The sequence below is a fragment of the Hoplias malabaricus genome, chromosome 8 (genome assembly GCF_029633855.1).
Source record: "Hoplias malabaricus isolate fHopMal1 chromosome 8, fHopMal1.hap1, whole genome shotgun sequence".
NCBI classification, from domain to species: Eukaryota; Metazoa; Chordata; class Actinopteri; order Characiformes; family Erythrinidae; genus Hoplias; species Hoplias malabaricus.
The window spans coordinates 6330096-6342138 of record NC_089807.1 but is presented as its reverse complement, the minus strand read 5'-3'; the positions used below and the strand labels follow the sequence as shown (position 1 = coordinate 6342138).

At 42.4% G+C, this 12043-nt stretch overlaps 1 protein-coding gene across 1 annotated transcript in view; it reads left to right on the top strand.

Moving 5' to 3' along the window:
• Positions 1–12043, top strand: part of atrnl1a (attractin-like 1a) — a 301564-nt gene that overhangs the window by 159952 nt on the left and 129569 nt on the right. Inside the window, exon 26 of the mRNA XM_066679153.1 lies at positions 11301–11362. Coding sequence (XP_066535250.1) covers positions 11301–11362 — 62 coding nt within the window. The remainder of the gene's footprint in view (positions 1–11300; positions 11363–12043) is intronic.

The following is a 12043-nucleotide window of genomic DNA, read 5'->3' as shown; positions in this document are numbered from 1 at the left end:
AATACCTCTGGTAATCTCATTTCTGACGACCAGCATGCGGCCCACCTATCTGATCCATCTGAGGACCAGAACGTCTCTCTCAAACTGTAATCATTAGAAGAGCACACCCTGGATGTATGTGATGATAGCTTTATTAGCTCTGATCGGGTTTCTGCAGAAAGAAACAGGAGAGCTGGAGCTAAGTGCTCTGGGTTAGGAAGACACAGATGACAGATGTGAATTATAATGGGACATGTATTGCCATGCAAGCTTCAATATATCTTTCACAAGCTTTTGGATTCCTCTAGCTAGTGAAGGAAAGGGGGTTTCATCTCCATTAGAGTGCTGCATGTGCTGTCATCATTGAAAGGTTTAAAATCAGTCTCTTTCTGGCACAAACATATTATACAGATAGGAGCAGTGGACAATGTTCACCAGGTGCATCTCTTTGCAGAATAAACACAACAGAAAACCCAGGGTCATGACGCTAATTTATAATAGACATCAACATTAAAAAGACCATGTTTTTTTTCAACGCTAATTATCCATTATATCAGCTCTAATTAAAAGTGGATCTGACACAGAAGTGTTGCAGAAGTAGTCCACCAACCAAAAATATCCAGCTGTGAGGGTCCTGTGGGCGGAGCCCTGTGTCTACTGATGATGGACTAGAGGACGGCCAACACACACTGTGCAGCAACTGATGAGCTACTGTCTTTGACTTTACATCCAAGGTGAACCAACAACTTGGGGAAGACAATTAGAGAAGACAGTGAGTGGACACTGTGGTTAAAAACTCCAGTAACACTGCTGTGTCTGATCCACCATGTTAATGTCACTGCAGCACAGAACATGATCCAGGGTCCAGACCATACCTGTTCTGTGGTCCTGTGGGGGTCCAGACCATTTATGAACAGGGTGATAGGGGTCTAACAAAGTATGTAGTGCTACAGATTGACTACAGTATGTTACCGTGGAACTACAAAGTGCTCCTGTATGGTCACTGGAGCTGATAAAATGGATATTCCAATAGAAAAGCAAATAGTAGTAGAATGTGATACATGAGAGTTTGAGCCTAAGGTCACCATGCCCAGTGACTTGAATGTAGCCCCCCAGCACTGGAATGTTTGCACAGGCCTGTGATATGAAATTTCACTTTGTTATTATATTTTTGCTGGGCTTTTCTATTACTGACAATGAGCATCAGTTCTAAAGGTTAACAGTGCTGTGTGGAGTGCCTATAGCTGTGGTAATAAGTGCTAAAACCCTGGCCAGCCTTTTGACTCAGACTCATTTGAAAATGTAGCTCCTCACTGTGTGGTGTGGTCTCTCAGGGACAGACTGAGTTCACCATGATAATGGAGCCGGTGAGCGTGACACATTTGGGTCTGAATACCAATGACAACACCGACATACTATAAAGAAGTCTGTCAAACTCTAGGTCAAGAGGACCTGACACTGTGGGTGGTTCGGAATGAATGAAAGACCTCTAGCAGCTGCTGTCCTGTTTAACGGTGTCCCGGCTTTGAAGGTGAGCGCTGCGCTGTGGATGGTTTCGGTATTCAAGGTCTGTAACTGTGGGGACGTAGTTTGGCAGGTCTCTGTTTAACCAGCTCATCAAACACTTCTTCTGAAATGAAGGGCATTAACAGGGAGTTTGACTTTGTTTTTCCCGAAGTAGCAGTTTCTTCTCTTCTGTGAAAGCTTTAGATATTAGACATTGGAACACTGCTGTGAGGATTTGATTGCATTCAGTCAGAAGGACTTTGGTGAGGTGGTGGGTGTTTAGGTCTGGACCACAAACACCACTCCAACTTTTCCCAAACGTACTGGATGGTGCTCCATCGCTCCAGGGAACACAAACCCTCGTTTAAGAATAATCCACCAACCAATAATATCCAGCCAACAGCATCAGAGTGAACAGTGAATGGGCACAGTGTTTAAAAACTCCAGCAGCACTGCTGTGTCTGATCCCTTTGTACTAGCACAACACACACTAACACCATCACCACCACACCAGTATCACTGCAGTGCTGAGAATGACAGAATACCCAAATCATACCTGCTCTGTGATGGCCTTGATCATTGACGAACAGTATGAAAGGGGGCAAACAATGTATACAGAGCATCAGATGGACTCCAGTCTGTAATTGTAGAACTACTAAGTGCTCCTGTGTGGTCAGCGGAAGTCAGAGAGTGCACAGTGAGAGTAGAAATAAGGAGGTGGTGATAATCTTATGGTCGATTGGTGTATTTTATTACATTCTCGATGTAATATATTGAGTACAATATTTGTGTTGTTGTCACATGAGCAGACACTCAAGCCCCTTTTGCTCAGCAGAGTCATGTGGAGCTATATATTAGTTTAATGCTGAATAAATGACAAAGCCTTCCTTCCCCCATCTTTTCTGTTGTCTCTGGGGGCAGGGGGGATTCGTTCCTGCTCCCTCTAATGGCTTTCTTCCTTTAATCTCAGAGGCTGAGTCCTCCTTATTACCTTTGTTTTGTCCTTGTTTCTGTTAATTGTACTTCCCAAATAATATTGATCTGGAAAAAGCTGGATCACTCAGTGTTCACTCCACACAGTCATTTACCTTTCTCAGCGTAGGAGTAGTAGTGCAACGTTCCTTTAGGGATATGTAGACAAATAGGGATTGATGTATTGGACACGGATGTGTGGAACAACTGTTGAGGACAGGAATTTTAATAAAATATTTGGGTGCCCTTGGTCAAATAATGTTTTTGAGAAAATAAGCCATGGTTGTGCCTTTTTAAAAGGTACATTTACATTGTATGTACCTTTAGTCTCAATAATGCACTTGCTCCATACTAGTTTTCTGAGAGTGGTGAAAGCTGCTGTTGTAGCAGGTGTTCACCTATGTAAAGGGATTGTAACTGTCATGATATAAGATGGACATCTCTAGAGCAGCTGCATGAGCCTAATATGACCATGACTAGTGCTAGGCAGAGACTAGATTGGTATAAAGCCTGAACTGTGATACATTGGAACTGTGTATTCTAGAAAAATGGAGCTCCATGATGAAGGTCCAGAACTAACAATTCAACCCAGCAGTAATACTTGATCTCAATAAAGTTAATACGGCTAAATGTAATCAAATGCTCACAACAGTGATGAAACATCTAGCACAAACCCTGCCCAGAACAGTTGACACTGTTACAACAGGAATGTAACTCCACATTTCTGAAGAGACTATAATAAAATATAGAAACCTACAGTGGCGATAGAGTGTACTCCTCTGTTTGTAAGAATTTCTACTGTTTACAGCGGACATCCCAACATGACACAATCTGTGATATCCCTGTTTAATTATGGCTTTAGTCCAGCATTTCAAATTAGTGCAGATCTATACCCAGACATTCTACGTTTGGCTGGAGCCTGCTCCAGAAGATGATATGTCGTCTCTGACTGTGGAGGGGTTGGGCTGCAGCCTTGATGCTAAAGTATGTGGCAGTGCGAGCAATTAAATGGATGTATACATTTATTCCAAGCCAGGGAGAGCTGCGCAAGACAGAAAGAGTGCTATGATTTGTGCTAACAACCCTACTGCTGTCTCTGCTGCCTCCATCCCAATAAACTATGATTCTGCAGCTACAACCAGAGCAGCTCGCTCAGTCCTCTTCTCCAGAGAGTCCAGGGGCCAGCAGACTCGAGCACTGTTTTATAGACCAATCCACCACGGCCTTATTAAGTATAGCTATCGATCACTAGCTATAAGTCATTAATTATTCGGATGTCATCTGTTGATGCCTGAGATCCACAAGGTCAGGGAAAATAAAAAAAAATGAGCGTGGAAAAGGGGTGAGCTGGCAAGCTTGTAATGTTCTTTTATTTCCTCAAAGAGCTCTTTAATGGAGAGACTGAGTGCGGGTTATTAGCCTGAAGCTCCAACAAGGTTGAGGGGAAAAATGCTGACGATGGCTGAAGACAACAGGAAGAAAAACAAGGTTGTATAGACTTTCTTATCAAGAAGGATCTGCGGTACAGGTGCAGTGTGAACTGATGTACATCACTGAATACATCTCTCTGCATCTGACTTTTACCTCACAATATTTTCAATATTTTCTCACGTATTTGTAAATCACTTAGAATTACAGGAGTGTATGAAAAGTGCTATATTAATAAACATTGCCTACAGATATGTTTCCAAACAGGTGTGTAACTTTTCCCTTTTTTCTTTTTTTTTAACCATCCCATCCACACAAGCATTGGTTTTCAAAGATGTTCCTCCATCTGGAGGTCCAACTAGGTTAGTACAAAACCGCTGGTGCTGGGATGTGGTCTGTGACATGTGAGTGCTGGATGTAGCAGTGAACTCTGTAGTGCACTCTGTTCTTCATGGTGTCAGAATAACGGTACAGCTGTGACCTAATGGTTATTTAAATGGTCTTGGGACTGGATCCTCACCAGTTTGATTCCCACAACTGGCATTAACATCCATGGCTGAACTTCCCTTGAGTAAAGCACCTAACCCTCAAAACGCTGCCTAGGCACTGAGGGTGCCTGACCCCCTTGTATGGGCTTGTTTTGCTGCCACGGACTGGTTAAATGCAGTGGTCAGTTTTCATTGTACATTAGTCCAATGACCATAAATCTAAATTTCACGTAGGTAACAAGTCCTGCTAGTGATGTTAAAACCAGTGCTACATCTGGCATTGCACAAAACCACCTCATGTAAACAAAGAAAACAACAGCGCAAAGTGTGGCCTCTTTCCCACTGCGGGGCCGAAGTGTTCTGAGAACCGATGGTAGCCATTCCAGTGGCTTTTCCACATGGACATGGTTCGGCACAGAATGCTTGCTGACTGGGCTGGGCCTGGTTTTCTCATCATGGTTAGCTAACCGTACTTGTGGCCCCAGAACTGCTTGGTTTGTTCTGCTCCACATTTGCACTACTTTAGTGCCACAATTTTGAGTGTTTGTATATTTTATTTAGTCAGTATGCTCCATTTCTCATGTTAGCACGCTAACATGCTACATTTGTGAAATCAGATTCACAAAGGGGGCAACAGCAGTTCATTTATTTACAGTCAAAAAGACAGGCTCCATTGGCTGCAGCCCAAATGATTGACAGCTAACTCTGGCTGCTGATTGGCTTAATATATGTCATGACCAATGAGAATCATGTTGTCTCTTTAGCAGCCGTGGATTAGTTGCCCCTCCCTCTGGTTGTGGGAGAGCTGCAGAGCTTCTGTCTCAAGCAAATACCAAATAACACATGTCCGGTATTGATTCAAAACGGAGCATGGGTTTTTGTGTCCAAATACAGGACGATTCTGTATTTTACGGATGGAACTTTGGATGAACAAGTATCCAAACATTTTTAGCAAGATGTAAACAGTTCATGCTGTACTCTGCTACTTTAGACTTCATTACTCCAGTGTCTCCTAATAAATGGACTGAATCTTGTTGCTGTTTGTTACAGCTCCTCTCAAGGCCTGCTGTAAAATATAGGTTCAACTTCAGGGTTCTGTTTTTAGTGAAGACTTCAGAAAGGGTGGGGAAGGGGGATGGAGGAGGAGTGGAAAGCACTTCAGTAATGGAGAAGAAAAGAGAAACAAGGCTCCAACCACCTGATCACTTCCCTAATGGCCTCTCCCAGAGGACACAGAAATCAGCTTTTCTCAACACTTTTTTTACCCTCACTCTCTCTCTCCTGGCTTTTTGACTGTCAGCCAGTTTCACAGGAGACACAAATGCCAGTAAATCACTTAAGAACTGAACCCACCACTCCAGCCCCACCCCACACCCTCTGCGTCAGAACACTGTGGCTTTTCTCCCACTGCACATATTTTTCACAGCATAACTGTTATACTCAAACACATTTTCCACTTGCCAAAGTCTTCTTTCATCTCCAAGTGTGCCAGACCAGTCACAAAAGGGTACATGTTGGACCAGAATGTAGCTGCTGCAATATTTAATGTGGACAGGCAACACTACTTTGTAATAGGCACATTACTGAAGATCAGGACCACCAGATAGCAGGTCTAATTTGGGTGGTGGCTCATACTCAGTGCTGCAGTTACAGTGACATGTTGGTGGTGTGTTAGTGTGTGTTGCACTGGTAGAAGTGGATCAGGCACAGCAGTGCTGCTCGAGTGTCACTGCTGGACCGGGAATAGCCCACCAACCAAAAAACATCCAGCCGACAGCGTCCTGTGTCACTGATGAAGGACTAGAGGACGACCAACACACACTGTGCAGTGACAGATGAGCTATTTTCTCTGACTTTACATCTATAAAGTGGACCACCGGGGTAGGAGTGCCTCACATAGTGCACAGTGAGAGTACACAGGGTTCAAAACTCCAGCAGCACTGCTGCGTCTGATCCACTCGTACCAACACAACACCATCACATCAGTGTAACTGCAGCACTGAGATTGATCCACCACAAAACCATACCAGATCATGACCATTGGTCTCAAACATTAAAGAATAGGGGGCTAACAAAGTATGCAGAATGTCATGCATATTACAATTTTACAGTCTGTAATTGTATGTAAATGTACTTGAAGTAACATAACTAGTGCTGACCTAACACTGATAATACAAATTTGTATTTACTGAATATACTTGTACTGGACTTTTTTCCTCAGTCAAAACATTGATTATTTAATAATGGAAACCAATGTGATTCGAAGTTAACATCATTTCCTCCATCAATGACTTTTAAAAACTCTCTGACATATTGTGTGGCATGAACTTTAAAATCATGTTACCTTTCGACACATAACAGATCAGACAGATAGCATTTGGCATTTCCAGATCAATCAGAAATATGACATTCTGTTTTGATCAGATCAGTGGGGTCCCTGTGGACAGGGATGGACTGGAGATGTGGATTTAGATGGTTGTAGTAGTGAGAATTGCAGATTGCATTCTCATAAGCAATTGAATAGAGTGGTCTCTTTAAGTTGCAAACTTCAGTCAGGCACCTAAAATTAATCTGAAAATGGGGAGCAGCATATGGCCATGGACGTAAGGAGTGCTTTACATCAGTGAGCATTGTGTGTGTATAGACCTTACATAAGACAAATGGAAAGAGTAATCTACAGAATTAAATCAGTGGCACATGGTACCTTATATATTTGTGCAGGTTATGTAATGTTATAATGAATTAACTGCAGTAGTTCATATTGCCAAAGCCTTTTGACGTTATGTTTTAGATTCCACAAAGACTCGATGCTCAGAGTAATTTTGAGGCGTGAGAAATTTCAGGTTTTGTCATGTTGGTTTAAGTGTTGATTGTCATTATGTCGCTGCTTCTGTAATAGTTTTTTTTTTTAAGTGTTTCAAATGAATGGCATAAGATTTTGTTCCATAGACACATGCAGACACTCATGATTCCACATTGTGAACACAGATTTTTAGCCCATGTACAGTTTGTATAACCTCTATAGAAAAAAACACTATATTTAACAGCATGACTTGCCTGCTGGATTATAACACACCAAGTGATGTTTTTGGGATGAGAATGACAGGTGTTTAGGATCCAGAATTAATCTTCCAATTAGCTAAGAGTGCCTTTAGCATTGGACATCATATACAGCTGCTTCAGAGTGTCCATTTTGTGCTGTGCTTGTCTATGGATATTGGGAAAATAATATGCAAAACTGAACTGAACATCTGTTACATTGCTGGGCATTAGCAATATGGGCTTCATAAAGGGGACATATTCTACCTCTTTTCCTCAAGTAGATACAGGTCTAGGGACTTAAAAGAACAGGTAAAAAGTATTATTATTTTATTACTCCCTCCCCCACCCTTGTAGTTGCTGAGTGTCATTTAGAATACCATTGTGAAATCAAGTCAATCTCTCTCTCTCTCTCTCTCTCTCTCTCTCTCTCTCTCTCTCTCTCTCTCTCTATCTCTCTCTCTCTCTCTCTCATACACTTACACACACACAATAAGCAGTAACCTAATGAAATGAATGAACATAGCTTGCCGCCATTACCAACCATGGAAGTGTTTAAGTGTTTGAATGTCAAGCCTTAACAATGTGGGTAAGCAAAGAAAACCTTCACTTACAGCATCACAGGAGTAGAGAGGATTGAATGGGTTATGAACAAGGCTATAAGGAAGTGGCTAAGTGGGGCCAGTGTTTAAGTAGTGTGGCATGATATGAGAGACGGGTTCTGGAGCCACCACTCAAGTTTAGTAGAGGAAATTAAATGTGCATAGGTACGTTGCAAGATTATTTTTAGGATCAAAGGATGCAGTGGTTAAAGCAGAAGTGCCATTTACAAAAGCAGGAAGGAAGTGGAAGTGCAGGAACTGCAGTGCCACAAGTGACAGTGCAGGTAGCTAGGAGCTCATTAGAGCTAAGGGATGTGATTGGCCAAGTACAATGCGGGGGAGTGGGCCTTGGGTTAGGTGATTTGTGGAAAGCATTTAGTAAGGCCACATCACCAGAGAGAAGGCAACTTATGACTAGATTTATTCCCGATCAGGAAGAGGAGGCATGGTGTGCAACAGCAGCGTCACAGGCAAAGCAAGGCCAGTGGCTTCGCTGGGAGAATGTAGAGAAGCGGTAGATCACTTGGCATACACCTGAAGCATATTCTATCAGCTTTGTAGCAGGGGAGCTTTACATGGAGACAAAATCAGGTGGTAAGGGTTTTAGCATGGTTAATGGGCAGCAACGCTTAGAGGTAAACACATTAACAAGTGTTTGTAGTAATAAAGTGATTAGGTTTGTGTGTGAACTAATTTGAGATTGTGCACAGGCTATAAATATGGGTAGATGGAGTGAAGCAAGAGACTTGAAATTTCTGGTGGACATAGGTAAAAAAAAAGGTACAGGTCCCAGAATGCATTGCATTAACTACACTGAGGCCAGATATGGTGCTGTACTCTCAAAGTAAATGGATAGATTATTTCCTAGAGGTAACGTAGAGGTTCCATAGTACGTGGACTTGGCAGCTAAGGTGAGGGAACGTGGGTGGCAGGCACATTAGACCTGTGGTAATAGGTGTTAGGGGTAGTTATTTGTAGCCAAGTCTGCCACATCCCTGCTTGTGCAGTTCAGCATCAGGGGCCGGAAATGAATGGCAGCTGTGAAGGAATTATCAGAAACAGCTGAAAGGTCTATTCAGTGTTTGTGGATAAAGAGAACACAGACTAGTGGGGAAATGCACTGTAGAGGTGCTGTTGTGTTGGTTGGTGATGTAGTATGTAAAGATCACATGGAACTGCGCTGAGCATGCATTAACGGTGCCAGTGGGGCTAGGTACAGATTTAGACACCAGGGAGGCCAGTGTGGATTTACAGTTGTTAATGTTAAGGGTAAGGTAGGACTGTAAAGCTAGCTTGGAGGGGGGTGGGTCTGGGACGCCAGACTTCACTGTTGAACCATTTGGAGGTGTTGTTGGCTTAATTCAGCGAAACGCTCATGAGGGGAGGTGCCTACCTGATGACCCCTGTGAAGAGCAAGTGATGCAGTGGGTGATTTGGGTTCTCATGTGATGGTCTCAATGACCATAGATGTTAAGGATAGCTGGTTGCTGATTGGATCATAAACGGACACAGCAACCTTAGGGTGTGGCTGTAGGATTGGAACAATAGAAATTATGTGGCTGCTGGTAGGAAGAGAGTGGGGTGGGCCCTGTGTGAAGCTCTAATGGTTTGGCATAAGATATTTTACATCTTATCTTGTATATGATGATAATCGAAAAAATATATATACTGAACCAAGTTAGGGCGGCACGGTGGCACAGCAGGTAGTGTGGCAGTCATACAACTCCAGGGACCTGGAGGTTGTGGGTTCGATTCCTGCTCCGGGTGACTGTCTGTGAGGAGTGTGGTGTGTTCTCCCCATGTCCGCGTGGGTTTCCTCCAGGTGCTCCGGTTTCCTCCCACAGTCCAAAAACACATGTTGGTAGGTGGATTGGCGACTCAAAAGTGTTCGTAGGTGTGTGAGTGAATGGGTGTGTCTGTGTTGCCCTGTGAAGGACTGCCGCCCCCTCCAGGGTGTATTTGCGCCTAAGCTAATTCAGATAGTTTTGCACAGTTGCAAACTCTTAAGGCATTAAGACATATTAGAGTGCATCTGACAAAGACTGACCAAAGTATGTTTACAGCAACAGCAAATTAAAAATCTCAGCGAGGCAGGGATAAAGCAATAAGATTACAGTTTACACCCCAATCTTTCATAAATAACATTGGCAGGGATATATGCCTTGAAATATACATATATCTTTACTCTGGTTTGCTGTGGAGCACTCAAAATTTCCTCTATTCTGTATCATAGTAAACCAAGTTAACAGAACCTGAACTAGAGGTAATATGCTACAAAAACCTGAACGAGTGTTTAAAAACCTTGGATTCAACCTGCACAAAGTGTAACTTTACTGGCACACTAACCAGAACCAATGTCCAAATACGATGGTAAAATGTTACCCATTAACCCTGTGGAAATGGGCAGACTGAGCATATTGTCACTAACTCTAACAAAGCAACAAAAGGGGAGTGCAAAGGCATAATAGTATTTACTAGTCCCACAAGAAGACGGCATATGTTTGTGTCCCCATGTCTCTTTCAGGTCACACCAATGAGTAAAAATCAGTCCAAAATGAACTCTTGTTTAACTCTCTCACTCTTTTTCTCCTCCTTGCTTCCTTTGACAACCTCTTCCTCGGTTTCTTCACAGCCTCTGCCATAATGTCCGTATTGGGAATACTGAGCTATCTGCTTCTTGTAGCATGAGAAGCACCAGTTGTAGCTGGTCCCTGTAGCTATACCATGTTGTAAAGCATTACGCAGTTCCCACGAGGATTCTCTGCACTGGGTTCTTAAAACTACATACCCTAGTTTCTATAGTGCTAAGCCTCGGGCATCAATGACATAGGTAATTTTACTACATATTGTTCCTTTTAAAAAACATCTGAGACATACTTTCATCAAAATGCTACAAGAACCAAACACCACAGCAGGATTCTTCTCTTGTTTAACTAGCACTGTTCAGAACAACTGGTTTAAAGCTTGCTGTGTCTGTTTGTCTATTTAACCTCATTTTTGCACTCTCACATAAACACAGTTTAAGACCTGAGACTGTAGAGACTCAGACGAGGAGGCGAGACAATCCTGACATCTTTGCATTCTCTGTAAAAAGTAGCACAAGCTTAGAACCACACAAATTTTCTGATTTAGGCAGCCCACAAAAAATAAATTGGTCTTGTGTTACAGTGTGTAGGTTGGTGGGTTCCAGATCCTCAAAATAAGTGAGTTGTTCATAATGTGCTGACACTCGTACATATTTGATATTTCTTTTTTTTTTTTTTTTTTTTGCTTCTCTTTGTTACAGATTTATTTCTCCCAGCACAGCAGCATAACGGACTTGGTCCAGTTCTTTGTGACCTTTTTCAGGCATGTATGCTTTTTTTTTTTCATCTCTTACTGTGAGCCAAACTTGTCTTATTTCATTGTCTGTACTCGCCAGTCTAAATCCTGCTACTTGGACAGTGGCACTAAATGAAGGGACCATGATGTGATTTTTGGAGCGAGGACACTGCTGTTGCCTTGAGGTTCCCAACAGCAGTAACTGACCTTTAAGGCCTGGACACTGCTGAAGTCACTAAAGTGTGGGGAGGACTTTAATACTGTCAGTCAGGGCTCTTTTGGATTCTGCTGCTGAGGCATTAAAATCATGCACACTCATTTCCACTGTGAGACTTGCAGAACCATTCATTGCTCAAATCAATCATTAAATCTTTAAACAACCTCAGCAACATTTTAATAAGCACATGTACAGTGGTGCTTAAAGGTTTGTGAACCCTTTAGAAGCGTCTATATTTCTGCTTATATATGACCTAAAACTATACAAGTATACTAAGTATACAACGATAACATAATCAAACAAACGAGACAAAAATGTATGCTTGGTCATGTATTTACTTAGGGAAATGATTGAATATTACATATTGTGAGTCGTAAAAGTAATTCTACTTTGAATCTTTGCTTTCAGAATCTAGTGTGACACCCTTTTTAGCAGTTGACTGCAGCTGAAGGCTTCTGCTAATTGTTGATTGGTTCTGTATATTAGCCCAT